The 27,799-nt window shown below is 40.2% G+C and overlaps 1 protein-coding gene across 2 annotated transcripts; it reads left to right on the forward strand.

Annotated features, from left to right (window-relative positions):
• Nucleotides 1-571: 571 nt before the first annotated feature.
• adam11 (ADAM metallopeptidase domain 11) lies at nucleotides 572-27,537 on the forward strand. 2 transcript variants are annotated; one of them, XM_085361430.1, is made up of 26 exons: nucleotides 572-629; nucleotides 782-933; nucleotides 5,613-5,689; nucleotides 6,116-6,182; nucleotides 13,158-13,240; nucleotides 14,637-14,694; nucleotides 16,720-16,783; nucleotides 17,413-17,552; nucleotides 18,601-18,675; nucleotides 18,785-18,856; nucleotides 21,218-21,384; nucleotides 21,462-21,546; nucleotides 21,639-21,729; nucleotides 22,038-22,089; nucleotides 22,220-22,319; nucleotides 22,479-22,550; nucleotides 22,682-22,774; nucleotides 23,162-23,242; nucleotides 23,329-23,379; nucleotides 23,473-23,536; nucleotides 23,710-23,815; nucleotides 23,928-24,047; nucleotides 24,242-24,410; nucleotides 24,527-24,641; nucleotides 26,639-26,656; nucleotides 27,383-27,537. In XM_085361430.1, the coding sequence occupies exons 1-26, from the start codon at nucleotides 572-574 to the stop codon at nucleotides 27,535-27,537; spliced, it is 2,385 nt and encodes a 794-aa protein (XP_085217556.1). The 2 variants fall into 2 exon arrangements, with proteins under 2 accessions (XP_085217556.1, XP_085217558.1); XM_085361432.1 differs by lacking the exon at nucleotides 27,383-27,537 and adding an exon at nucleotides 25,512-25,602 and having other exon boundaries at nucleotides 26,639-26,681.
• Nucleotides 27,538-27,799: the final 262 nt, after the last annotated feature.

Below are 27,799 nucleotides of genomic sequence, written 5' to 3' on the forward strand. Positions count from 1 at the left end.
TTTAATTCAATATTAATTATAAGAAAATGTATTTATTATTCTAATCGACAGGGCAAAGAAAATACACTTAGCTCATCTGCATTATAAATAATAAACCACTGTTTGAAGTGCATTAGATGGATGGCATGCATTTGAAGTCCTTAAAATAATGCCTGAATCTTGACGGTGATATCAGGTGTTTCCCTTCGGGCTCCCGGGCCCGAGTGCTGGATCCATTAGTGTGTGGGTGGTCCCGTCACGCCCCACGTGCCGCTTGTTTCCTCGCGCAGCCTCACTCAGTAACGAGGCCGGCAGACAGGTGTGTGAAGCCAAGCAGCTCAGGGCAACACGGACACACAAACACCATGTTACCCCAGCCTAGAGGAGGAGGAGCCCCTTCAAGGTGTTTGTAAGCGCCGCAGGCGGACAGGGAGTGAGAAATGCGGGCGTACAACGTGAAGGCACCAAGCTGCTGTGTTTGTTTTCACTGTCAACAACAACAACAAGAGTCCTGCTACAGCTCCGCTCACGGCTGGTGTCGGTTCATTTAACGGCGCTGCACGGAAGAAATCACTGGGACTATGTGAGCATCATGCTCGCGGTGAGATGCCTGCTGTTCGCTACAGTGTACGCACGGTACGCCGAGACAGGTAAGAGGTTCCCACGCTTCAAACACAGAGCCAAATACTCGCGATGTAATAAATAAGTAGGGACATCAAGAAGCTCACGGCCAGTTGTTGATTCTGGTAAGTAAAACTTATAAATGACCTTTTCGCCCCACCTGTGTGCGTGTCCTCTGCAGCTCTGAGAGAATGGGGGAGTCCGGAGGGAAGGCTGCCGCCCGCGGAGGAGGTCGTTCAGCCCAAGCGACTCCTGCAGCAGATCCACACTGAGGAAGAGCTCCTGCACAGCCGACTGGACACCCGGGTCAAGAACCACCCAGCCGGTGAGCAGGTGAGCTTTGCCTGCTTTTGTTACCGCCTTTTTTGTTGTTGTTTTTACACCTGTTGTCCAAACCATCAGAACTGAACACGTCATTTATCGTCATTAGATTTCCATAAATATTAGTTTCTACATTTTCCCCACATTGAGATCAGATTAAGACAAGAAAGACATCAAGAGTAGACCTTGTAGACCCCCCCCCCCCAACCAAGATGTTTTCTAACACTGCCTTTAGTCAAACATCCAGCAGGAACAGTTTCATCAATGATGCAGAAAATCTTAAAAATGTAGAGTAGAAAGCGTGTCTGTTAACTGCTCTTAGCAGACTGAAATTAAAATTTTCACATTTTTAGTTATAGTTTTGCTGATGTGGGTCATCTTCATGATATGTAACCAGGCTGTATTAATTTCAGATTAGTTTACTGTGCATAAAGCTGGACACTGACAGTGTAAACCAACCTTTGCTATTTGCTACAGAGAAAAGATGGAAACTGTGTAATAAATCTGCTCTCTGTCAAGCTTGTTTTTCCCTCTATGCCTTCTCTCCTGAAGTCATCTGTCTGTCACATTTACACCATTCTTTAACACCCCCACCCCCCACACACACACCAGGGCATTAAAAAGGCAGATAAAACACATCCCACCCCCTCAACTTCAGCCTTTTGCTCCTTTCGGCCTCATCAGATGATATTTCACACCTCTACCTGTCCTCTTTTGTTGCCTTTGCTGTAAACGCTGTCAGTCAGCGGCTGTCAGGTCAGTGGATATGACATGGGTTTGACCTTGATGTGCCCCTTGTGGTCAGCGTGCTGTCTCGTGATCTCTTTCTGCTGATACCAGAGGTGCCCTTAGACTTGAATTTAGATATGAGATGCAATCAGCAGGCTTACTTTACACTGTGCTAGCTGCCGATCGCTGCACAGTGATTGTTTTTTGTGATTATGCATCGTAAGGATTTAAAGTGGGCCTATTATTCCTGTATCCAGCTTCATATTTTCAGTCTTGGGCTCTACCAAAGTAGCTTTGCATGATTCTCAGTTCAAAATAATCTTTATTTAACTTATACCAGGCAGCTGTGCATCCCTTTAGTTCATCAACTGTCTGAATCGTGCAGGTGTAGCTCCACACTTTGAGCTGGTTGCCCTTCTCAAATAGAAGGTTTGAACACCAGGTGGACGGGGCTGCTATGTTTAGACCCGTGTGAAGTCTGACCTTTAGTCTCTTACCTGTACACACATTGACGTGAGTATTTGAAGTATATACACAGCATAAAAAAACCAAAAACAAGGAAAAGCTTTGCAGACTCCCCTTAATGTTGCTGTAAAACTGTCCCCAGCTTTAAATTTGTAATTACGAACTGGAAAAAAGATTTTAGTCTGGGATTTCTCCCAGTTTAGAAAAACGTTAATGCTGGCGTTCAGATCAAGTGGCCGGTTTAAAACTTACAATAGGGCGGTTTTCAATTGTGGGTACAAAATGTAGCTACAATTGCTGTATGTTATTTCCTCTGCTTCCCTGTCTGCTATTGTGCTGCCAATAAAAGCCAAAAATAAGTCTTAAAAGTGCTGATCGCACTTGTGACCTGATGCTCTGAGTTTGACTTTGGACAATGTGGGCCTTCCTAATGAAAAACTCTTATTTGATCTGTGAGTCATAGCTATGAAATCCAGTGCTCATATCCAGTGAAAGTATGAGAATATTTTTAATGAGTAAAGCTCCACTTTAAGTAACAGTACACACAGTCATTCTCAGTTCTAAGGTTTTGCGTATGAGGACATAATAAAACCAGTTTAGAAACACTAAGCCAAAATGGAGAAGCAGTGTGTGGAAAGACCAGGTGCACCCCAGGATTCAGTTGCTGTAGAATCACCTTTAGATGCAATAACTTAACTGACCTAACTTTACAATGGTAGGTCAGTCCATTGAAGTTCAGGCATTCATTTATGCACGGCTTTCCTAAGGTCATGCTTGAGGTCTGGATCTCTGTAACACCTTCAGTGTTGATCTCTTTCACCATTCTATTGTAGATTTGTTGCTGTGCTTGGGGTCATTGTCATTTGATGCAATTTCAGTCAAGTTTTAGCTGCCAGACCGATGGCCTTATATTTGACTCCAGAATATTTTGGTATACGGAGGAGTTCACGGTCGACTCATTGCCTCATGTCCAAGCTCAAATCATCACCCCTCCACCACTGTGCTTGTGGTATGTGGTGTTAGTGTTGATATGCTGTGTTTGGTTTTTGTGCATTACGGCCAAACGTCTCCACTCTAGTCTAATGTTATGTTTTTTGTTTTGTTTTTCTCAGTTCATCTGAGGTTGTAGTTACTGAATTTTTAGACCTGCTAAGTTATTTTAGTTTTGGTTTTTTTTGTTATTCCCTTGTACGTAAAACCTTTTTAGTGTGACTGTATAGTCTGGTGCAAGTACTGAGTTTTAAAAAACTGTGGGTCCATTTGTATCTGTGGACAACAATGTAACGTGTGAAACTAAACTGTAGTGTGGCCTGAATTATGATCAAAATTTAAATAAGAAAAATATAATAGTGAGAGTGCTAATGGAGCATTTGTATTGCTGCTCACAAGCCCCGTTGTGGTCTTTTATTGTATGGTATATGGACCCAGTGGAGGTTTAGATTGATACTAAGTGGTTTGCTGAGAGTGCAGGGTATTACTAATGAGACCTGCCTTGCTGCTGGCCAGTGAGCACTGACGGGAACTACTACAGAACTCTCTTTTAATATGGATTGGGCTCACCTTGGAGCAAGGTTAGACGGAGACAGTGAGCCCTCAGCACAGAATTTTATCCAAACGCCGCTGGGTGGATAAGATGTCTCCTCTGGGAAAACATTCGTAAAAAAGGATATTCGTATTGTAATTTTGCTGCTTATATTTCCTCTGCCACCTATAGCTTCTGCTGCATATCCGCTCTACTTATAAGGATAATCCTTTTATTGTAAGCAAGTTTTAGTCTCTATCCAGGGTCTATAAGGTATCATCTTTCGTTTGAAATGTAAAACCCTCCGAGGTGAATTTGTGAAACAGCAAAAAGTGTCTGCGTTAGATTTTGACCATATTTTTAAAGTTAAAAAGAAGAAAAATGCCCATACTGCACACTAAATTTGACATCAGCACACGTTACTAAAAGATCAGCAAATGTAGAGGTCAGCTAATTAGTTGGTCGGATCAGATCCAATATTCATCCAATTCTCCTAATTGGGTAGAATAATGTGCACATGTGCTACACTGGCTCAGATGCTGCCACCGCTCTGCGGTGTTGAGAACGTTCCCTCATCCAAAGGAGTACATTTGTGACTCGAGAGGCTCTCCTGAACGAGCAGAATTATGTTTATGAGAGCAATTAGATCTTTAAGATCTTAGCAACATTGCATTTGGGTTTGTTTTGTTGTTGTTTTTTTAAACCCATCATGATTAGCGCAGTATGGCAGCTTCTGTTTTCACTGACACACTGCTAATCAGCTGAGAAGCATTCAAACTGATTTGGGTTCTCATTAAATAAAAAAACAACTCTACAGCAGTAATGATGGCTATGACTTCACATGGTGACTTGAAGAATACCTGATGTAATTATACAATAGAGTGGGGTTCTCCCCCCCCCCCCCCAAAATAATGTGGCAGTGACAGTGTCCACTGATGTAGTGATGAAACCACAGGGAAGATGGCTTCAGCATCTTTTAGCTTGAGCTTTGTGTTTTGGTTCATTTGCCCTGCGTGGTTGGCCTCATTTTCAGTCGACTCTTAAAAGTCAGAGTAATGACTTAATGACTACAGAGACAAGTGTTTTGCTGTGTGCTTCATAAAAGCTGGATTTGCCCAAAGGAAGGGAGCATGAAATCTGTTCTGTTTGTCTGATTTGTCTGTTTGTTAGCAGGCTAACATCCACAGTTTTCAAGATGTCATTTAAAATTTTGTGTGACGGTAAATACAAAACAACTGATTTAATTTGGGTGAAAATTGGGTCTAGGTCACACCAAATGTGAAAAGCAGTAAAAACTTTTCTATTAACTATCCCAAAGAGTTGATTCTGTTCATCTGGATGTAACGTTTTCAGTGGGAGAAAGCCGCTGAAAAAATTTTTCATCACTCATCCAAGTGACTCATTCAGTCGTATCTGACTGCAGGTTTCCCCAGCCTTAGAAAGAGTACATTTGCTTAATGACTGAAACTAGCAACACTCGCGAACAATGGTTTGTGAGGTCAGTTTCTTGTTCATTAATATGCAAATTGTCATGACCATTGATTACAACTACTCCTCAAAGAGCATTGATCAATGGCCATGAGTATTGTGGCCACTGTGTTAGAACGTCACAGTGGAACTACAACAGACTGATGCTGTTACATTGTAATAAAACCAGACTGACGTTAGCGTGTTGTTGTAAAATGATCATAAAATATCAGTTTTATTATGTTAGTATTTGTTGGTATAAAATCAAAAGGGGGGGGGGGGTTACAGGGCAGCACAAATTGTGTACAGAGTATTATGTATGTATGTTGAGAGTGATGAAATTAAGATCAAATGTTTGCAGTGTTCCAGACTGTTTCTCTTTAAGGCACCATAAATGAGAAATGATTTTAAATTCAGTTATTAACTGCAGCCGTCATTTTCTTTACAGTATTTATGTCTTCTTTGGTGTTCACTCCTTCCTCCTTCCCCTTCCCTCACTCTCTTTTAGCCCATCCATTTGGCCCAGAGCAGCTTCTTGGTAAAAGCCTTTGGTACAGCCTTCATACTCGACCTGGAGCTCAACCAGTAAGTCACCGCACACCTGCAAAGCTTACCTCAGGTCCATTAAACATCACTTTAAGTGGTTCACTGCAATTACTGACATAACTATGTTCAGACTCACACATCATATTACACGAAGTGGGTGCTGGCTAAACATTGATAAATAACAGATGGTGTAGCCATATTCAGACCTAGTCAAGCAATACACTGAAGTAAAGTGTCCTAATATTGTAGTGAGGTTTAAGTCACAACAAGTCACATCACACCTCTTTTAATACTTATTAATACTTATTGTGACACTGATTTTATTTATTTCTATGAAAGGACCAGTAAGCAAAAATCGAAACCCTTGTAAAAGAATTACTTCAGTACTAGGTCCTTTTTTTTTAAGCATTTCTAAGCACTTTTTGTTGTTTTTGCGCCTAATATTTCTCAATCTGTACACTCCAGCAATCTGCTGTCTACAGACTATGTCGAGCGTCACTTTGAGGAAGATGGCCAGCTGTCACAGAATATGGTAGGTTTACAGAAACAGTTTTAACACCGTGGCAAATGTGTTCATAATTAATAATAATCGTAGTTACACCTGCCCTGAAATTTAAAAAAAAAAAACAGTCCAAGGAGTTGGAGGTTGGGTTTTTTGATGGCTCCAAATTGGTACTAGGTGTGAATGTGAGCATGACTCTTTTCTGTCTTTGTGTCGGCCATGTGACTGACTGCCCAGTGTCAGCTGGGATTGACTTCAACCTCCTGCAACCTAGCAAACTAACATCCTGCTGACAATGGCTTTGACAGTAAACGCTCTCACATCAAACAATTGAGGCTGAAAATGATTTTTGTGGCTGTTTGTAGAAACATTATGGTTCTCCATCCCAGTTTTGAGTATTCCACCTGAATTAAACCAAGCAGAATCAGTAATTGAGTGACACAACGTTATTTTTTTTTTTGTCCAGTCCAGAAATGCCTAAAAAGCATGTGTTTGAACGTCTAGAAATAAGTGTAAATGACTGCAAAATATGTGCTAGCCCAGATGTGTTGTTCCATAACAACTCTTCAGCTTATCAGGTCCACACGTTATCCTGGACCTGTGGAAAGGTGTCCAAAAACACCTTTCTGGCTACAGCTGCATGAGCCCTGATGGTTAGATTGTTGACATGGCCCTCTCTGTCATGAATTATAAATTTGAGCAAAATGGCCTTTAATAAATCCAAGACGGGCAGACAGCTTGACTCTCGACAGCCTCTGCGAGACGGTGTCTCTCTGTCTGTATCCTCTCTGCCAAAGAACCACCTGACCAATTGGTAGACGGTTGCCATGGAAACCAGCAGACAGCAGCAGTACCAGTGTGGGCCTACTTTGTGTCATGAGGGGAATTCAAATCATGTGCATTTCCAGAAAGGATTAAATCAGATTTTACAGCCACCTTCTGCCATGACCTTTGGATAATCCGGGCACAGACATTACATTTGAAGATTATTTCAACGGGTTAAAATCAAAGAAATAAAAAGGCCAAATAATTAAATAGTGCAGGAAGGAGGCATAAAGATTTATCAATGGTCTCAATATGAAACACTATTCACTAATCAAAATGAAGTAAGATCATTAAATTAACCACACAGCCAGACCAATGTCTCTCTTAGTTTGATGTCATTTATCACTTTTTAAATGACTCAGTATTCCATAAATAAATTTATGTCATACTCTAAGTGTTTTGGGTTTTTTTTTAAAGATTCAATTTATAATTTTGATTTTGACTTTATTAAAAATAATAATATTAATAATTGAGTTTTGGTAATGTTGCTGACCCCAAAGATACAAAGTCTGACAGACCTTACATGTTTACACTTTTTTTTTTTCCTACCAACTATGTTAAAATTACAATTCTTATAATAATAATCCAATTTGAGCACGGAATGAGAGAAATGGAGTTGAATAATTACTGCACTAATTTGATTAATAGTGGCCCGGTAATAGATCCCTGGGGAACACCGTAAAATAATCACATTAGAATTTAATCTAGAAATACACTTAGATTAAAAACAGGTTTAATGCCATTTATTGTTATTGAAAAGCCCATAAAAGAGTTATGAATATGGTAAAAAATGTATTCGTTTTTTGTTTTGTTTTTTTTTTCTTATTTTGTCCAGCGGCTCCACCATTTTTTTTTTTTTGGTACCCTTTATAAATTATAATACATAAGGCGGGATTATTATTATTAGTAGTAGTAGTAGTCGTCTGGTCTGTAGTCAATAAATGTTATGAAATGTTAAAAAAAACATCTAAAATGTTAATTTAATTAGTACTTTTGTCAGATTAATTTAGTCACTAGATTTCTATGTCTTAACTGCTTCATTTTTTTTGCCTCCAAGCAGCACTAAGAACGTTCATGCAGGCCCCTCCCCTTTCCATCTGCTCTATACTGATTTATTTAGTTTTACAGGGAAGCCAGTAAATTGCCTGTCTTTGTGTGTCACCTTTTTCTCATTGGCCCCTGTGGATCCTGGTTATTCTGCTGAGCTGGTGACTGTCTCATTCAGATGTAATCTCAGTGACACACAGCTAACAGAGAAATTAAATTATGAATAACGATGGTTGGAATTGACATGAGCTGCGTTTTTGAGTTCTAACATTGCCAGCAGATTTTTTTTTTTTTTTTTTTTTTAAATAAAACTTATTATCAACCATTACTAAAGGGTTTTTTTCCTTGTGCTGGGTTAGTGTGTTCACCTGAAAACAAATGGGTTGTCAATGGGAAATTTCATTTAACTTCACTCTGATATGTGCTGTTTTACTCTAATTGTCGTAATAAAATGGTGATATAATTGCCAGACTGATTAATGCACAACGGGCTACGACAGACTATCAGCTAGCAACACTGCATGTGAAATGAACCCTGAAGACTGATGAATTAGCTTCTCTGAAACACAGGGAGAAATGGGGAGTCTTTTAGATTGATTTGCATTCCTTCTTCTTAAGTCGGTTAATGTTTCTCCTAATACTGTAAAATTGTCTCTTCTTGCCAGCACCAGATGCTTAACGTATCTGGAGGAAATTGTTTTTCCTCATGATTTTAAATACTCTAAAACGTAATGCTTTTGTTCTTTCCAGTCCTCTTTTTCACTTTACATTAGTACCTATTATTTCATACCCCGCCACCCACCCACTGCTCTCAGACTCTGAACAATGCTGAGTCCAGACATCAAGCACTCCAGCTTTTCTAATTCTGTTACAGCTGATTATGTCAAGTTCAGTACGGTTGTTTCTGCAGGACATGACTGTCTCAATTTGTGAGTGCAAGCAGCTTTGTTTTTTTTCTTTTCCTTTTTCATTCATACAATTTCTCGGTTTTAACGTCATAGTTCACTTGTCGCTGTCCTTCCAGCACTAATAAAATTTCAGTGTGGTTTAAATGGAAGAGTGAGTGGACATCACGTGAAGTGCAACTCTGAAAAGCATCCTCAGTCCCTGACAGTCAGTGTGTGCCTGCTGTGTCAGGCAATTTGATTTCCTCCATTTAGTCTCGTAATCCTACCTTTTATTTATTTATTAACTTGCTAAGTGCTGTGAGTTGCTTCACTATTCGGTATGAATGATGAATGTTCTTTTAGTCCTCGACAGACTAGAACTGATGCCGCATGTAAATAAGCTTCATAAAAATACTGGGACTTACTCTAATGTCTGGAAGGAAGCACTGTTTAATTTATTGTTGTTAGCTTTGAGCTGATCTCTGAAATTATATATCAGTGTAAAAGTTTAATGTTGATTTTCACAGCCTTAATTTTGGATATAAATCTATATAGCAAGCTGCTGTTCCTTATTAGCTTATTATTGCCAGTGAAGTCGGCATTTCTCATGTTTCCTTTTAGCACTACCATGATGTTTACATGTGAGTGAAACGCCCAAGTTGCGCTTAGTACATGCCCATGCTACAGCATTATTTGGCCTCTTCGTGCTGTTGGCTGTCGAATGAAAATGATTGACTGACTGATTTTTTTTTATGGTGTTGTAAATAGGGGAGGAGTTAGGCCGTAATTTTTCCCAGCAGGCCACATGAGAAACTGTGGCTGTTGTGAAATCCCTCTCTAATAACCTGGATTCACTTTCGCTCAATATTAAAATTAATTATTTGCCTTTTTTAAGCTTATTGGTGCAGTCCCAGTCTTTCATGGGGCGGTTGTAGTGATCTGCATGAGAAACTGTGACTGTTGTGGAGGGCTGCATCAATAACCTGAACTCAATCTGAATAAGAGTCCCAGCAATGTAGAATCACCAGCTGACCATACCCTATTAAATGCATGTATTTGGACTGTGGGAGGAACATTTCATGCAGTATAATAAAATGGCTAACCTTGTGGACCCACCCTAGACATGTTCTTTCCTTTAAATTTTATTTATATATAGTGTTTCTATGGTTTCGTGAAGACAACGCCGAGATCGTTTAGTTACGTTGATGCAGAACTTTTCTAAGCTAATGTCTTTTCTGAAGCCTTGAATAAATCTGGTCAGAACACTATGAGATTACAACTTTTTACATGGAGACCTCATCTTAGTTTAATCACACGTAACTGTTGGCCTTTAAGAGTTAGCAGTTTCCATTCCTTCTTTGGTTTAATTGAATCAGAATAAAATGCCAGACAGCATTCTGCTCCAAGAGAGCGAGCCTCAAATAAAGCTCATGTGTGGCGAGGGATAAAAGAGACACGTGTGACTGACTTTGGACTGAATGATGATTTTGTAGCTGACAGACAACCAGACTGATCATTAATTTGTCATCAACAGTAGCCCGACTGTGTGTGCAGATGTACCTGTGAAGATTTAATCCACCTTCGAGAAGATCAGTTGAAATGACCTTGCAGTGAAAGTAATACTCGGTGTCAGTTAAAATACATTACACATGCCCTTTGTCTTTGAAAAGTAACAAGGATGTCATGTGTCTGAGAGATAACTTAGACATGACAGGATCTCTCTGTGAGCTTTCAGCTTTGAGCTGGAGCTCAGATAAAGGTCGGCCAAGCATGAAGAACAGCAGCTCCAAGTTGCCCCTTTTTCTTTTTGATCTGTCGGCCGTGCTGGATGACAACAGGATCGGGTAGCAGACATGACTTATTGGGGTTCATTACAAACACCTGAAACTGACTCTCTCGCAGTCACATGCATGCATACGCGCGCACACACGCACACCTGAGTTCCAGGTATTTGCAAACAAAACACCTAACTTTAATTTCCATTGTCTCTGTTAAAGCATACATGATTATTATTTGTGAAATTCTTTGTTCCTTCAACTTTTTTGAGCTCGCACATTTAAAACCATGCTCGTGTCACTTGACTGACAGTAGCCAGTCTCCTCTCAGATTGTCGTAATCTGATCGTTCCTGTACTGCGAGACGCAGATTACAAACACTACGTCCAAAACATGATCGTTCAGTTGGATCCTTTTAGGCGATTATGAATAATCAGGTGGAGTTACCTGGCAGTGAGGTGTACAGGTTGCTCCTTCCAGTGGTTCTGCCAACTTGGCTATGGATTGAGACAGTCACTCATTATCAGAGCTAATTTTATCCTTTATTAGAGGGGCATACAAGCAGTTCATCGGCCTTTAGAACCTTTTTTATTTTGTACCTCTTGTAGATTCTGTCTGTAGTTTTGGGGGGGATTTTTCCAGATGAATCAACAAAATTAAGTGGTGTCAGCTGACTGATAGATGGTGTGTAATGTATAGGTCTATCAGGCAGACTGTCTGGAGAAACACTTTAAAGTTGCATGTTTGAATATGTAGGATCCAGTGACTGAAAATCAGATATCTCTGCTTCTGTTGTGTTAATATAACCTTTTTTTCCATCTCTCTTGCAAGCTCCAAATTTGAAGTCTCTAATTTTATGAACATGCATTAAGAAATTAGAGACATTATCTTCAGTTTATTAAATCATTGCATTCTTTACAATGGGGTAAAAAGGTTCTTGTGATTTTTAGGGTCAATTCAAAATAGCTTTTTTATAATTATTTTTAGCAGAAAAAAAATGTATACACATGATTTAAAATGACAAGTTCATTAATTCTCTTTCCAGAGTTGCATTTCAAAGCAGCTCCATGAAGTGACCGCTTTTCTCCTCATTAAAATACCCTCTGCTGCATACCCTGCTACTGTCCCTTCCTTTAAACTTTCTTCTCATTGTATGCCGCTTGCAAACAGAACGGTTGGTGGGGCTGCTCTGCTCACAACCACAGCACATGTCCAGGACATCTGCAATCACTGACATTTATACGGAGCCAAAAAGGGAAAAAATACTTTTCATAGTTGTCTCAAACAACTAGCATAACGGCTAGCTTAGCACAAAGTCAACTTAAAACTTAAACCATCAGTACTAAAAGCATGTTTTCACGGTGTAACCTTTATTAAGACTTGTGCCTGATGTACTGAACAATATTAACTTCCATATTCATGGCAGCTGTGGCTCAGGTGGTGCAGCGGGTTGTTTGACAATCGGAAGGTCAGCGAATTGATCCCCAGCTCCTCCGGTCTATGTGTTAAACTATCCTTGAGCAGGATACTGAACCCCGAGTTGCCCCTGATGCATCCATCAGAGAGTGTGCATGTGAATTTGAGCTAAACTGCTTAAGCATTTATTTAAACACTGTATGAATATATGTGTGCTTAGTGTGAATAAGACTTGTAGTAGGAAGTGCTTTGAGTCCATTTACCATTAGCAAAGTGCTAAGTCATGATACTCCTGAACGGAAGGAGTTCATCATTTGGTGATCGACAAGATTCATTTGTTCTGGATAGGATCGCTTGTAAGTCTTAAGTCTTCTTGGTGGATTTTAATTCTCATTACGGTAATTTGTACATTACAGCCACAAAATGACAGAAAAGCATATCACTTTCTTTCTGTATTTTACACATTACAGTAACCTGTGAAATGTAATGGATCAAGAGGCATGTGAACTAATACATCATTGACGTTGTGTCTGTCTAATATGCCCATGTCAGGTGTCTGTGTGAGTGTTGGGTACAGTTTGAGATCCTGTGTACTTCCCAGCTGATGGACTTGAGCAGTTCCTTATAAAACACCTGTTCATTTTCAACTTAAATGGGTTCAACCTTGACTTTAATGAATTTTGTGCTTCAGATAGCTGTAGTTGACGCTATCTTCCAGTGAATTAGGAAATTCTGATGCATACCCACTCACACTCTGTTATGCACACTTCCTTTCCCTTGCTGAAACTCTACTCAGCTGTAGCAGCTGCAGCAGGTGTAGGTTTCCCCAGACACCAAATCATACAGTAGTCACTGATCTCCTTCAGACAACCCTCCTGGTTGATCATAGGCCTCACGCTGACAGAAAATACCTACCTATGTATATATGGGCCAAAAGATCAGTGGCATCGAGGGCTTCGCAGACGGTGTTGGCTTCATTTTCTGAAATTTGACATGTACATGTTACTGGATGATGACAGTATCAGTGTCTCACTATTACCTCTTGTTTGGTTTCAGGGAGGGGAGCACTGCTTCTACCACGGGCGAATACGAGGAGTGCCGGGGTCCTGGGCTGCTTTGTCAACCTGCCACGGCCTGCAGTGAGTCCAACGCTGTGGGGCTACATTTCAGATTAAGTCACTACAACAAATGAGAACCCAAGCAATGATTTTAATTGTTTAAAATCAAACCCAATTGCACACACACCAGTATACTGTGCAAAAGTCTTGAGCCACATTTCTTTATATTTGCTTCGAATGAGCCAGACTTTCTATGCCAAATTATGCACGAAACGCCCTGAAAATCAGTGGAAACTAATCTTATTGAGTGATAAATGCAAATTAAAAAAGAGTGAAGCCACGTTAATGACAACGTGTACAACCACTGGAGGTGTGAGCAGGAAAAACGGAACAATTGACAGAAAAAGAGTGGACTTTATACCAGTTTTTAAATTGTGTTGATAGGTCACGTAAAACCAGAGTTATGATATAAATATATGCAATGTTTGGTTTTCTTCCTGAATACGATTGTTGTTCATATTTACTGCAGGAAGAAACGGTAAAAACGGCGTTTTATAAGGAAAACGCTCGAAAGCCTGTGAGCAAAGACAAAACCAAAAAACCCCCACCCTTTCCTATTGGTCGAAAAATGTACCATGTCGACCAATCAAAAAATGGTATGGCAACATGGCATTTATTGTTTAGGAAGGGGGAAATTGTAGGAATGACGGCGTGTTTTGAGATGTGAGAGATTTGCGCAAATCTTGTGTAGTTAGTGTGTAGTGTAGTCAATAGTTTTGTGTGTGTCAGAACAATGAGGCGACTGCTGAATTGGAGTTTGAGTTATTTTTACCTTCAGTAGTGTTAACATACTACACAGGTCATGAACAAGATTTTTTTTTTTAAATTTTCATTGTAAGTGGGCTAAAGCAGTTAATTAAAAGTAGTCTAACATAAATGTAAATGCTGTAATTTGATTATTTTAATAAACCATGTAACTTGGATGGATTCGATGCTGGCGTGACCACAGTGCACACGTCTGCTGTTGCTCACAGTGGTCCAAGTGTCTGCTCAGGGAGTTTGTGTGTTTGCTCAGACACATGAAAAATTAGAGGGAACATTGTTCTACAGCCATCTATAAAACACGGTAGAGGCTCTGCTGGGGTTTTGGAGGCTTCATCATTTCTGCTTTCATAATTTTAACTAATTATGAAAGCAGAAAAGTGTGATTGGATTTTTATCCACAATGCAATACCACAAATAAAAACATAGATCTACAGTAGAACATTAGCAGTTATGGATTTGCTTCCCCAGAGCCTGGAGCTCAACATTATTGAACCAAGATTAAAGACTGAAGGGTCATTTATGTTTAAAATAAAATAAATAAGTCTCACCTTCCTCCGATCCACCTTTCTATTTGTTTTCTGATAAATAGAAACACATTTTAGAAAAGAAGTGGTGAAGCAATTATCATACATGATCGTTTTGTTTTATTTAGGGGGATGTTTTCTGACGGGAACTTCTCTTACGGGATCGAACCTCTTGGCACTGGAGCGGTAAGTAACTTCCGGCGACGCCATGAAAAGATGTGAAAAGACAATGCGTTCATATTTTTTCTTTCACTTTTATTTATATATTTATTTAAGCAGGCCACATGTAATAGACTCTCTTTCAGTAGAGGACTTTGAATCATGTTTGGGAGCTGCTTTGTCAGGTCTCACTTTCTCACAGTATCTCCGCTCTCCATAACTTACCGTCAGTGTTACTCTATCTCTGAGTTTCTGAGTGGAAAGTGTTGAATATACACACAATCCACCACCACGGAAACATTTCCAGTGTCTGAAAAGAAGCAGATTATCTGCTGGAGGCAGGTGAGCGAAGGAAAAGTTGACAAAAAGAAAGTTTGGCCCTTTACAAATATTCAGATTTTGATCTTAAAAGAGTTGCATTTAAAATAAATGGAGATTCAACAGAGTGACTGATGTGAGTGGGATAAAAGTGTTTAGAGAGGAAGAGGCTGAGCCTTTTTTTTTAATTTTTTCCATTAAGGCTCAGTGATCGCAGTACAGCTCAATTACATAGACTGGAGAGATGAATCAATAGCCTCTCAGCTCATCTTCAAACTCCCTCACTCTCTCTCTTTCTCTCTCCTCAGCTCTCTCTCAAATGGGTCATTTTCATAAAGTATTTATCCCCAGCTCAAGTGTACCACTGTGTCCAGTGGAGTTGCTGCCATTATGACAGCCCTGTGATTGATTAAATATGCATCAGCACTTTCTACTTTTTTTTTTTTTTCCACACAGAAGCTTTAAGTTCACAATGAGAAGTCCATTCATGTTTCCTATGATTTAAGCATATGTTTTTCTAAACTATATTTAATACTTCAGCAGCATTAAGATCCATTAACTGAATGCTTTCTGCAGTTTCACGTCTGTCGATCAAATCCCAGTACAGGTTTTCAAGGCTTAGATTTCCACTTATTCCAAATCTCTACCGGCTGCTGGTTCACTTTGAATTTTTTTTTTTTGCTTTTTTTTTTTAACATTAAAAATTATGACACATAAATCCCAAGATGAGTGACATATACACATAAGCACAGGTCCTCTGAGTACCTGATTGAAGCTCAATTCCTCCCTGGTCATAAAAGAACATGTTTACTTCTGTGCAGCATCCCATAAACATCTGGGAACTGAGGAGAGCAGTTGCTGGAGTTTTGGAAGAGTAATGAGATCAAATATTTGCCTGACATGGGATTCTAGCTGCTCAGCAGTCTGGGCTGCAGTTAGGCCTTCTACTGAAAAGACATGCTGTTTTAATGGATGCAGTATGTGATTTAGTATTGTCTTGCTGAAATATGCAAGACATTCACTGAAACAGATGCCATTTGGATGGGAGCATATGTTGCTCTAAACCCTATATATACCTTTTTAGGTGTACAAGCTGCCAAATCCATAGGCACTAATGCACTCCTATAGCATCAGGGATGCAGGCTTTTGAACTGAGTACTAATAACAACTAAAGAGGTCCCGCTCCTCTTTAGTCCTGAGGACTGTGTTAATATGCATTTGTGCATTTGTGGATGGCACAATGAACTGTGCTCACAATTATTTCTGGAAGAGTTCCTGAGCCCATGCAGTGATTTCTTTAACTGACTCATATCTGTTTTTAATGCAGTGCTGGTTGAGGGTATGAAGATCACAGGCATCCAGGACTAATTGTGGGGTGGGAAACTTCCCCACAGATTTCTCCAGATTTTTAGAATCATTTAATGATTTAGCATCATTTACTTTTGCACCTTTTGTTTCTACGTCTCCTCTTTTTTTGAGACCAGTTGGCTCTGCAAAGAAGATTCAGGCAGTTTTTCAGCCCTCGATAATATTTTTTTTTCTTTTAAAATAAGGATTTTGCTGATTAGTGAAAAAAGTAAACTAGACAAAACAAGAAAAAGACTGGCTGCTTGTGTGTGGTTCTTTGTTCTTTGTTGGCTTCCCTTGCTGCATTTCAGCTACAGAAAAAAATTGACATTCATTAAATTGTTTCCATCTTCCTCTCCCTCTGTGTTCTTCCCTGTCGCCCTCCAGGAGAAAAATGACCACGTTGTGTTTCGAATGCCTAACACTGACCTTTTTCCACCTCCCTGTCCAGGTAAGTCCTCTCGTTTTTTTTCTCGTACAGTAATTTCCAAATGTCAGTATTCATATAAGCTCTCATTGGTTTAATGATAGAGAAATTCACTATGAGGAGCTGTTAGTGGTGGGGAAAAAGATACATTTAAAAATCTGGATCTTATTTTGATGAAACCCTGACGAGACTCAGTTTGTTACTAAACCTCAAAGGCTGGTGCTATTCCTTGTTTGGAGACGACACTTTTGTCCTTGACAGTTATCTAATGCAGTCAAATGTTCTGTAATGCAAGCCCCTGTTTGGTTCTGCTTCTTCACTCCCTTCACGTTCAGAGTCCTCAGGTTGTCCATCTGTCCTCCACGCCCTTCCTAAACGTCTCATTTGGCTGCGTTCCTTCTCCACCTCGCCCATTTGTCCCTTACTCTTCCTCTCTGGAGTCACCTCCCCGCTCATTCCTGTTCCTCTGTGCCTCTTCACCCCTAACTCTCTCCATTTGTGCTCATGCGCTCCCCTTTTTTCTGCTCTCCCTACCACGGGCTCTGATATTGATTTCTCCTGCAGATCACTGGACTAAAATACATGGTTGCATCCATCACTGGAATGATAACAGCCACTTTTCCCTCTCAGTGGTGTCTGCTTATGTGTTGCAGGATGCTCCATGAACAGCACAGAGGCTAAGATGCAGTCACGCAGGCAAAGCGAAGAGGATGGCGAGCTAAGCGATGAAGTCAACTGGTCTACCGAAGAAAAGCCGATACTCACAGAAGGTCTTCGACGCTCAAGAAGACAAGTCAGTTTTCCTTCAAGCTCTGATTCTTCATCTGCACACACACCTCCAAACACACAGTTGGCCCGCTGGGATCATGTTGGCAGCAGCAATGCTGAGAGAGTCACCAACAGAGAATCATCAGTGAGGAGAAATTAATATTTTACAAATAAGTCAGATGATGATATGACTCATTTTTAATTCTGATTAAAAACAGTCCTAGGAAAAAAAAAGAGAGAGAAATTCTGAGGCAACACCTCTGGAATAAATTTGAACTCTGTTTTGACTTGTAGACTCGTACAAAGAAGTGAAGGTGTGAAGTTGAAGAGATGTCTGTCTGGGCGACAGCCTTTATGGTTCCTCATTAATTTTACCTTCACAGGGTGAATGTTTGGCTTTGCACAGATGTCTGTATGCATCCTTCAGGCTAACTCAGAGCAGACTTAAAAACAACTGTAATAAAATGATTTTTTGCCTGTAACTTTTCATCTTTCAACATTATCCAAAGTACTACAAATTAAAAAATGACCTTCAGTGGCAGCAAACCCCATTTTTACCTGTGATCAATGGGCTCTTTCATGAGTGCAAAGCTGGTTTCAGTTGAGATAAGTCAGTCTCGTGCTCTCTGGACTAATCACACTATAATAAAGTTAGAATCTAAATGTGATGACAGTTGTTTGCTCAACATGCTGTACTTAGGTCTGAGTATTTAAAAAAACAAAAAACAAAGAAAACCCACCTGAGCACATTTATTTTTCAGAGCCATTTTTTTTCTTTCTATCAAACATCTAAAGCAATCATGCTCACGCTGAAGTCGATCTTTTCAGGCACAAGTAACTAAAATCTGCTTATGAATGAATGATCTCCATGTTGTGTTGCCTTTTCAAGGACACACTCTAGAGTTTCATCAGTGTCAGCATGTGTGCACGCATGCAGTGTGAGTAATAGTTCCACCTGCTGGTTTTGTGATGTGTGTGTGTTGTGGTGTTCTGTCTGTTTATCTTGTATCAAGGTTAAAGTGACAGCACGCTCAAACGTCTGGCTCTGTGGATTTTATTTTGCCCTCTTCCAGGTGAGGCGAGGCCAACGCACCGTCCAGACTGAGACCAAGTACATCGAGCTGATGGTGGTCAACGATTATGAACTGGTATCTGTGAACCCGGCAGCTCCCACAAGTTCTCTTTTGCCTTGTTTGAGTAACAGGAGTGATAATAATTGATTGTGAGTCTTGCAGTAACATGGTCTTCTCTTTTTAGTTTGTGCAGTTACGCCGGTCGACCACGCAGACGAAGATTTTTTCTAAATCGGTGGTGAACATGGCAGATTTGGTGAGGAGTTTATTTTTATATTTTTAATAAGAATAGTTTTAAGCCCTGCAGCAGATAAAACCTTTGATGTTCAGTGCTTAAAGGACAGGCGTAGATGGTATAAATGTAACAAAAAATCTGTAAGTTTTTAAATGTTTTTGAGTTCTTGATGTTTTGATTGTTTTCTCTTTAAGCATGGCTTCCCTCATATTGAATCAGGGGCTCTCAAGCTTTCTTTATGGCTGCTGCCACATTTCAGAGGCTTTTCTGGCAGATGAAACATTTCTGAGTTGGACAGCTGCCGTTTTGTATTTGGGGAAAGTCCTACAAGCCATTTTACTGTGACTTTGTTTTTAAGCCATGTCCATTATTATTTCTTTTTCTCAAATGCAATAGGTTTTCTTTGGATATTGGCTGCTTTTTCACTCTTTTTCATGTATCTGACCTTTTTGAGAGGAATGTTTAACACCCATAAATCATTCAAGCATAAAAAATGGCACCTTAATCAAGGGATGTGTCTACACACATGACAGCTTAGCAAAAAACCAAAGAGGTATCTTAAATGGTGTCTTTAGGCATGTTGTTACTAGCAGTCTGTTGCTAAAGCACATAATTTGTTATAATTTCTTTAGTTTAATCTATTAAAAGTGTCAAAAATATCAGTTTGACAGACATAAAATAGTATTTTTGCACCAACAAGGTGATTCTCAAAGAGCTGCCAACTGAAAAATGGGATTGGCATGGAAAAGTGGAGGACAAAAGAAGTAGCCACAGTATGTGGAAGTCATGTCTTTAAGAAATGGGATGAATTCAATCTTGTTAATTTGAACCAAAAATATGATCAGTATGTACGGAGGAGGTGGAGAGAGCTACAACAGTGAGTGTCTACAGCCATTTGTAGCTTTTTTTTTTTCTTTTTTTTTTACTCTGATTGACAGTGGCCTAAATTCTTAGCATAACAATGATCCCAAACATACTGTCAGTGCAGCAAAAGCATACCTGGATAGAAAAAGCAAACAAAGGAGCACCATCAGTCATGGACTGGCCTCCACAGAGTGGGCCTCAACATTATTTAAGCAATATGGGAATTTTTTTGACAGAATAGAACAAAAAGCAGCCAACATCCAAAGAGGAGCTTTTTTTTTTTGTCCTCAATGAGCCTGGTGATATATTTCTGAAGGCTACTTAAAGAAATCACAGGAAAGCTTGACTAGTAGAGTTCAGCCTGTGTTGAAGAGTTAAGATAATCATATTCACTCTCAAACTTTATTTTTACCTTTTATACTATTTTTGCATGTGTATTTGCACATGTTTCAATAAATGGCCCATTTATTTCCCATTTTCCTGTTAAAATATGAAGAAATGAGGGCTGAGCCAAGACTTTTGCAGAGTATTGCACATCAAACAGAAGTGAAAATGTTGCATGTTTAGATTTTAAGTAGGACAAATGGTGCTTATAGTGGAGGATGAATTATTTTGGAGATGTTTATTATGAACGGAGTAAAGCGATGAACCTTTACAGTCAGAAACCTCAGAGCACTCACTGTGAGCCTTTTGTATCATTTATATAAAAACCTTTTTCCTGCTGTGTGTGGAATGGAGCTGATTGCATATGATTATCCTCTAAAACAGCCAATTGAAGAGCAAAAAAAAAATCACTCCATGCTTTTGTCCTCAGCTTGTGAAACCCTTCACTGGCTGGGAACAGTGACGGTTTCTGTGGCAACCAGCTGTTGCCTTCCTTCTTCACCACTGAAGTAGATGGATACAACTGTCTCCATTATATGCAATATTGCACAATTTAAATCATTATTATTCATAAATATGAATTAATATAGCACATTTAAGCGTAACAGATTGTATCCAAAGATTTCAGATGGAATTATCTGGAGGGTTGATCTGGAGTTAACCAGCTCTGACAGGGATTTTTAGGTAGACGGCAAAAGGTTACATTGGAAACGTTGCCAGGATGAGTGAAAGATGGTTTACATGTTACGGTCTAGCTGAAGCATCTTTAACCAGCTGCACTGGGAATATTAGTGATTTGCATATTCCTCCAATATGTATGAATACTGAATGACCTCCTACCTAAACCATGACAAATTTAGCTTTGACAAAAGATTTTATATGGAAATTTAATTTACACAGCTTCATGAAGCTGTCATTAAAAGAATAGACAGAACCATCTAAGACGAGCTATTTTTCTTTGAGACTGAGCTGTTGTACTCTATTATAAAGAAGGAACTAGTCCACAGCCTTATCCCACAGCACCCTCTTCCTTTCAGAGGGGTCTACTGCAACTGTTCACAGAAATTGGGCACTTAAATGATTGATTACATACCAGGTGAGGATGCACAATCACGTGCTGATTATCTCTTTTAGATCTACAAGGAGCAGCTCAACACTCGCATCGTCCTGGTAGCCATGGAAACCTGGTCGTCTGAAAACAGGGTCGCTGTCGGCGATGACCCGTTGCTCACCCTGCGTGACTTCATGAAGTACAGGAAGGAGAGCATCAAGGAGCGCGTTGATGCTGTGCATCTCTTCTCGTGAGTCTTCCTTTTCTTGTCCTCATCCTCCTCCGGCTTGCTCTCCTTCTCTCCTAACAGTCTTGTCTTTGCCACAGTGGGAGGACGTTCATGAGCAGCCGCAGCGAGGCAGCCTACATTGGGGGCATCTGCTCGTTGACTCGGGGTGGAGGGATCAATGAGGTGACATTTGTGCTCTCTACTGTCTACTAAACTTCTAAATATTGATATTTGTGAGGATAATTATTAGCGTGTTTGATTGTGTGTTTCTTCAGTTTGGCAGTGTGGGTCCTATGGCCATCACATTGTCTCAGAGTCTTGGTCAGAACATCGGCATGCTAAGGAACAAAGAGCGAACAGCTGCTGGTAAAACTCAGTGTAGAGCTGAACTAAAGTCTTGCACAAGACTCACATTTGAGATTAGAATACTTTGGCATACAGAGGAGATCATGTTAGACTCAGTGACTGCAAGATAATCAGATCCTGTGGCTTTAAAACGAGCCCAAATCATCATCCCTCCACCACCATAAGAAATCTAATAAACAGCACTCATTTAATTTGCCCACTGAGCTTATTCTTATACATTTATCACTGAGCAAACGCATCATCTCACTGTTTCAGGTATAACAAGCACATCCTCAGTTTCAGCACAGGCTTGTTTTTCTTTTCTCCAGGTGACTGCAGGTGTCCAGATCCGTGGCTGGGCTGTATCATGGAGGATACAGGGTAACAATAAATTAAGCTTTCTGTACATTTAGTAAGAATTCTGAGCAAAAACAGATGTCTTTTGATTTTCAACAGATTTTTCAGTTAATTGATAAATTGCTAAATATTTTCTGTTTCTTGTGTTAATCAGCTACTACCTGCCAAGGAAGTTCTCTCGCTGTAGTATAGATGAGTATCTGCGTTTCCTCCAGCAGGGTGGAGGCAGCTGCCTCTTCAACAAGCCCACAAAGGTGAGAGATAGTAACTGACTATCAGAGGCTCTTAAGGTCAAGATTAATCTCTTTTGTAGGGATAGAAATATAAGAAAAACTCTCATGTCTTGCTATAGACTGAATGGATTCACATTGTGCCTTTTAGAAATGTGTTTTTACCGTCTGTTTCCCACGTAGCTCCTAGACCCATCAGAGTGTGGCAATGGGTATGTAGAGCTTGGAGAGGAATGCGACTGTGGATCACTGGTGGTGAGCATAAACTAATTAATTCAACGATGGTTTAACTAGTTTTGTCTTTATACTGTGTTAGATTGTAAGTGTAGGTATTAGTTATGAGTTTGGGATGTGAGGACCTAAAAGAAAACACTCTTTCCCTGCAGGAGTGCACCCTGAGTGGAGCCAACTGCTGCAAAAAGTGCACTCTTACCCATAATGCCATGTGCAGCAATGGGCTCTGCTGCAGGGATTGTAAGGTAAGCTGTTTTAATGCATTAAACCATAATTCTTTCCATCCCCAAGATCCCTGTGCTGATACCTTATCTGAGAATATAAGGTTGCATTTCCGTCAGGCTGATTGGAAATGCTACGATGGTGCAAACTGATATAAAATCTTGGTAGAGGTGCAGCCAGTGTTGCTGGTTCATTAACAGAGGACTGTTATTTCCTCCATAACTGAGGCAAAATTAAATATTTAAATGGAGCTCGACTTCTGTGGGGAGGCTGACAGAGCTCACAGCTGTAGACCAGCTTTGGACTTGGAGGAGCTAACTAGATAGCACAGATTGACTGTGTGTCCATCTCATTTTCCGTGCACCATTCCTCCACATGTCTCACATTTGTGTTCTCCTCTGCTGCTGCAGTATGAGCTGAGAGGGGTGACGTGCCGCAGTGCTGTGAATGACTGTGACATTCCTGAGACCTGCACGGGAGACTCGAGCCAGGTGAAAAAGAGCACCCTGCAGAGAAATTCAGAGATCTAACACCCACAGTGACTCTAAAAAGGCAGATGATGTTATTTCTCTTCCAGTGTCCCCATAATGTCCACAAACTGGATGGCTACACGTGTGAAGATGGCCAAGTAAAGTTCAATTACAGTTATATTTAATAGCACATTCTTCCCCCCCTCTCTTATCTGCTCTGCATCTTTAATTCCTCTCTTTTTCCCTGCCAGGGTCGCTGTTATGGAGGTCGCTGCAAGACCAGAGATAGCCAGTGCAAGACTCTGTGGGGCTTCAGTAGGTTTGGATTTGATAATGAGCTTTATTTCTTGATTTATTTTTTTATTGCCCTTTAATAGCTATTCATGCTAACGCTTTTCTTTGGCCATAACCTCTGTGTTTTTACATCTTCTTAATAAGTTAATTGTAACACTCACTGTAATAAATGCGAGTTTGTTCTCTTTTCCCAGACTCAGCTGACAGATTTTGCTATGAAAAGCTGAACTCTGAGGGCACAGAGAGAGGAAACTGTGGTCCACACTCCAGTGGCCAGGGATGGGTGCCGTGCAATAAACAGTCAGTGAATATAACTTTCTGTGTATAACAACAGAACTGTGACCTATAATTAGATTATATGGAATATTTTTAAGCTTTTATTGTTCCATCTTCTCTCGGTTTCCTGCATCAGGGATGTTCTGTGTGGTTTGCTGCTTTGCACCAATCTGACAGACAGACCGAGATTTGGCGAGCTGCAGGGAAAGGTCACCAGCCTGACCATCCACCATCAGAGCAGATACCTGGACTGCAGGTGAGGCAGCCTGATGAAATTCAAAACCTCGGCATGAAAAAATATCAGCTTCATCTATTTTTTTTTTTTTAAATTTTAGTTCTTTGTCCGTAGTGGATGAATGCACTCAGAAAATTAGCCTTTTGGAAAAGATTGCACATGAAGACATTATTATATTAGGTAAGCATGATTTGACATAACTGTCTGACCCACAGGGGTGGTCACGCAGTGCTGGATGATGGCTTGGATCTGGGCTATGTGGAAGATGGGACACCATGTGGGCCGAACATGATGTGTTTGGAGCGTCGCTGCCTCCCCGTTACCACCTTCAACCTCAGCACCTGCCCTGGATCCTCATCCTTGCGTATCTGCTCCCACCACGGGGTGAGTCCACAACCGCCATCTGTCCCACCTCGGAGCTTCCTTTGTTTCAAATTTGGACTTTAGAACGTCATCTCATTTATAAAGCTTTGACTATGTTCGTCCTCTGTGTCCTGCAGACGTGCAGTAACGAGGTGAAGTGTATCTGTGATCCAGACTACACCGGGAAGGACTGCAGTGTGTTTGACCCGATCCCAACCCCCACCTCGCCAGATGGCCCAGAGAAGTACAAAGGTAACCTCACAGAGCAGTTTAGTCCTTTCATCAGACAGACTCCGCACCGCCAGCTCCACTAAAGTAACAGAGCTCATTTGCTTTTTGATCATCTAATCATTTGCAGAAGTCGGTTTCGTATCTGAAGTCCGTATCTGAAGTCCGTATCTTAAGTTCATACCTTTCATGCTGTTTAAAATGATGTGCTTTTTATAATATTTAGTTGTTTAATAATTTATTGAAAAGATGCGACAATTAATTTAAAAATTTTTTTATAAATAATTAGTGCATTTGTTTTCTCTTCAACAACAAACTGCAGCTACAGTGAATCCAGCAGAGCTTAACAACATGTGGTTGCAAAAAAGGAGACAGAACAAAGAAAAAAAATTCAAAATAAAACTTGGAGGAGTAATAATAGGCTTATTTAATTTTTAAAAAATAAACAAACAGAAAAATTAAGCTTTGGTTGGAGTTGTACTAGGATTTTCTAAAGTTTCATTTTTGATCTATGAACATGAACTAAAATGTTTTAAAACAGAAAATCAAATACATACACACCTACACCCTTACCCTTTCTGTAATTTATAACCTCTGTGCACTACCAGATTAATTTAAATTAAATCATCAAGATTTAATTGAAGTGCCGACTGTCAACTTTAGCAAACTATTGGATTTACTGTTTGGAAATTGGAGCCATTTTTATGCAGCACCTCATTTTCAAGAGGAGGAAAAAATGTGTAATTGTCCAAATAGTTAAGGACCTGACTGTATGTGGTGCAGAACATGAAGCCTATTTTATTTTCCATATGTACATAATGCGTATATTAACTACCCAAAAAGTGACTTATTGGTTCTCAGCACGCCTATATGCCTCTTCCTTCGCTCCCACAGGTCCCAGTGGTACCAATATCATCATAGGCTCGGTTGCTGGGGCTATTCTGCTGGCGGCGATAATCCTGGGGGGAACTGGTTGGGGATTTAAGTAAGAGCTCTGGCATACCTCCGTCTGTGTGTGCCTGCCGTGTTCCTTCTGTCAGCTAACGTAGATGCCTGCCTGCAGCTCGCTGCTGAACGCTTCTCTGCTTGCAGCCTGATCCATACTCACCACAAGAGAGCATGTGGGTTTCCTCTTAAAGCGGGTGGATGTGCAGTAGATGGTTCACCATCTGTGGGTATGTCGAGGGATTTGGCACGAATGAAAGCATTTCAGTAGCTTGCTGTTTTGTTTTGCTTTGCTTTGTTTACATAAAATCTTCCCTGAAACTTGCATCATGGCATGAGATGATGATGATTAGAATTTGACTCCTATTTGAAGAAGAGTAACAAAATTAGGGTTGGGCTTGTTGGCTGAGCTTTTTGAGGACAGGAACTTGTTGAGGGCATGTTTTTCTACTTAATACAGTTAATTCAAGAAAAAACCCCAGTTTATTAATCAACAGTTAGTTGCTATTCTCTCGGGTAAATTTGTCCAAGATAGTGAAACTGCTGTAAGCTCCCATGTCAGACTGACCTCAGCAATTCAATGGGTGTGTTTGGGTATGCTCAGACCTCTGCAGCCCTCTCCTCCTCTCTGCATGGCACCAACAGCTCACTTTGAAGTTTTCTCTGGCATACTGGTGCACATATTAGAATCCCTTATTAGAAAGCACGTCTCTCCATAGTTCAGTGTGCACAGCTGGATTTGACTCCCAATTGTCTTTCTTCTGCCTGCATTATCCGCTTTGTCTTGTCTCATGCTAGCTTTGCCGTGGCACGCCTGCAGTATGCAGAGGAACGGATGCGCTCGTCATAATCTTTTGCCTTCATCTCATAACTATAGCTTGTATCTACCCGGACAGATCCTGCACCGGCAGGCAGTAGAGTTTACTTTGTTGATAGCAAAAGATGAAGATGTGAGATTTGAAGTAAATGCCAGTTTTTCTGCACTGCGTGGTTTGTTTTTTTATCACACTGCTCCTTGAACACCAAAGTTGATAATATTGCTGTCCCTGTTTATCTTTTTCCTGCATCACTTCCAGAAATATCCGGAAAGGAAGGTACGATCCCACCTTTCAGAGCTGATCCCAAAGCTGGGACATCATTAAACCACTGATGATTATATCACTGTATTGCCATCTGTTTTGTAAGAATCATCTGACCTTTTTCTAAGGACTCTCACTTGTATCTGTTACCTGCTTCTTTATTCTTATTTTTCCTCATTTATGATCCTTTTTTTTATTAATGTGTATTTGTATAGAAACAATGGCATAAAGCAATGCCACATACTACAGTCTTTATATAGCCTGTGCATATTGCAGTACCCATTCATAAAATATACAAACTCCTATTCACTGTGTTATCCTAGTTTGCTTCATTTTTATTTGTGCTGCGTGCCGCTTCAGAGTTGGTTGCCATTCCTAGCATATAGCTTCTGTGTTGATTTGTATCATTTCATTAATAAAAGGTTCACTTTTTATTAATGACGTTTTTTTTTAAAAAAAATATTTTGATCTTCTGTCTGCTTTAGTGATTAGTAAACAGAAAATTAATTGGCAGCTGTTTTTAAATTAGTCATTAAAGCAGTTTTTCGAGCAAAGATAAACCTTTGCTGATTGCTTCTCCTCAGTTTTTGCCTCTGTGTCATTTACATTGTAGAAAACTGAAAGGCTCGTCTTTGGCTTTTCAGTTTGGGACTCAATCTTTATCTTCTTCTCCCACCTCTTTATCTTCCTTATCCTCTCCTCTTGTTTTTTTTCTCCACCCCATTCCTCTTCTCTTTCCAGATCTAAGGGAGTTTGAGTCATATCTCTCTGCTGTCCTATCTTCCTTACACTGTGTGCAGTCCACTCTGAGGAGACAAAACAAAGATGTCTTCCATTACTGGCCCTCAGATTTTTCCTGTTTCTTATGTTGGTACTCAAGCCACCTGGAAAAATAAATCAGGAGTATGGAAGCTCTGAGGGCACTCCTACAGACCATAAAGTCTGGCTGTAGCTGTCTGAGTCACTTTTGCTGCCGTCACCTCCTCCTGTTTCATTTTGCCACATCTTTGTTTCTTTTTGTCTGGGACACACACAGAAGCTTTTTTTTTTTCTTTTTTTTTTTCGCTTCGACAGGTCACAGCAGGTCTTCTGCTGTACTGACTGTTAAAAAGCTTCACCCCTTTAAATGATTTCACAGAAGGTAGGCCATGCACCTCG

The sequence above is a fragment of the Diplotaxodon limnothrissa genome, linkage group LG8 (assembly GCF_057381915.1).
Source record: "Diplotaxodon limnothrissa isolate DT_005_m linkage group LG8, D_limnothrissa_male_GT1.1, whole genome shotgun sequence".
In the NCBI taxonomy this organism is placed as follows: Eukaryota; Metazoa; Chordata; class Actinopteri; order Cichliformes; family Cichlidae; genus Diplotaxodon; species Diplotaxodon limnothrissa.

Bases quoted from the DNA above. Each gene is read 5' to 3' on its own strand.
- adam11 (XM_085361430.1), top strand. From the start codon at position 572: ATGCTCGCGGTGAGATGCCTGCTGTTCGCTACAGTGTACGCACGGTAC. The intron at 934-5,612 runs GTGAGCTTTGCC...ACTCTCTTTTAG, and splicing joins ACCACCCAGCCGGTGAGCAG to CCCATCCATTTGGCCCAGAG. The intron at 23,816-23,927 runs GTCAGTGAATAT...TTCCTGCATCAG, and splicing joins TGGGTGCCGTGCAATAAACA to GGATGTTCTGTGTGGTTTGC.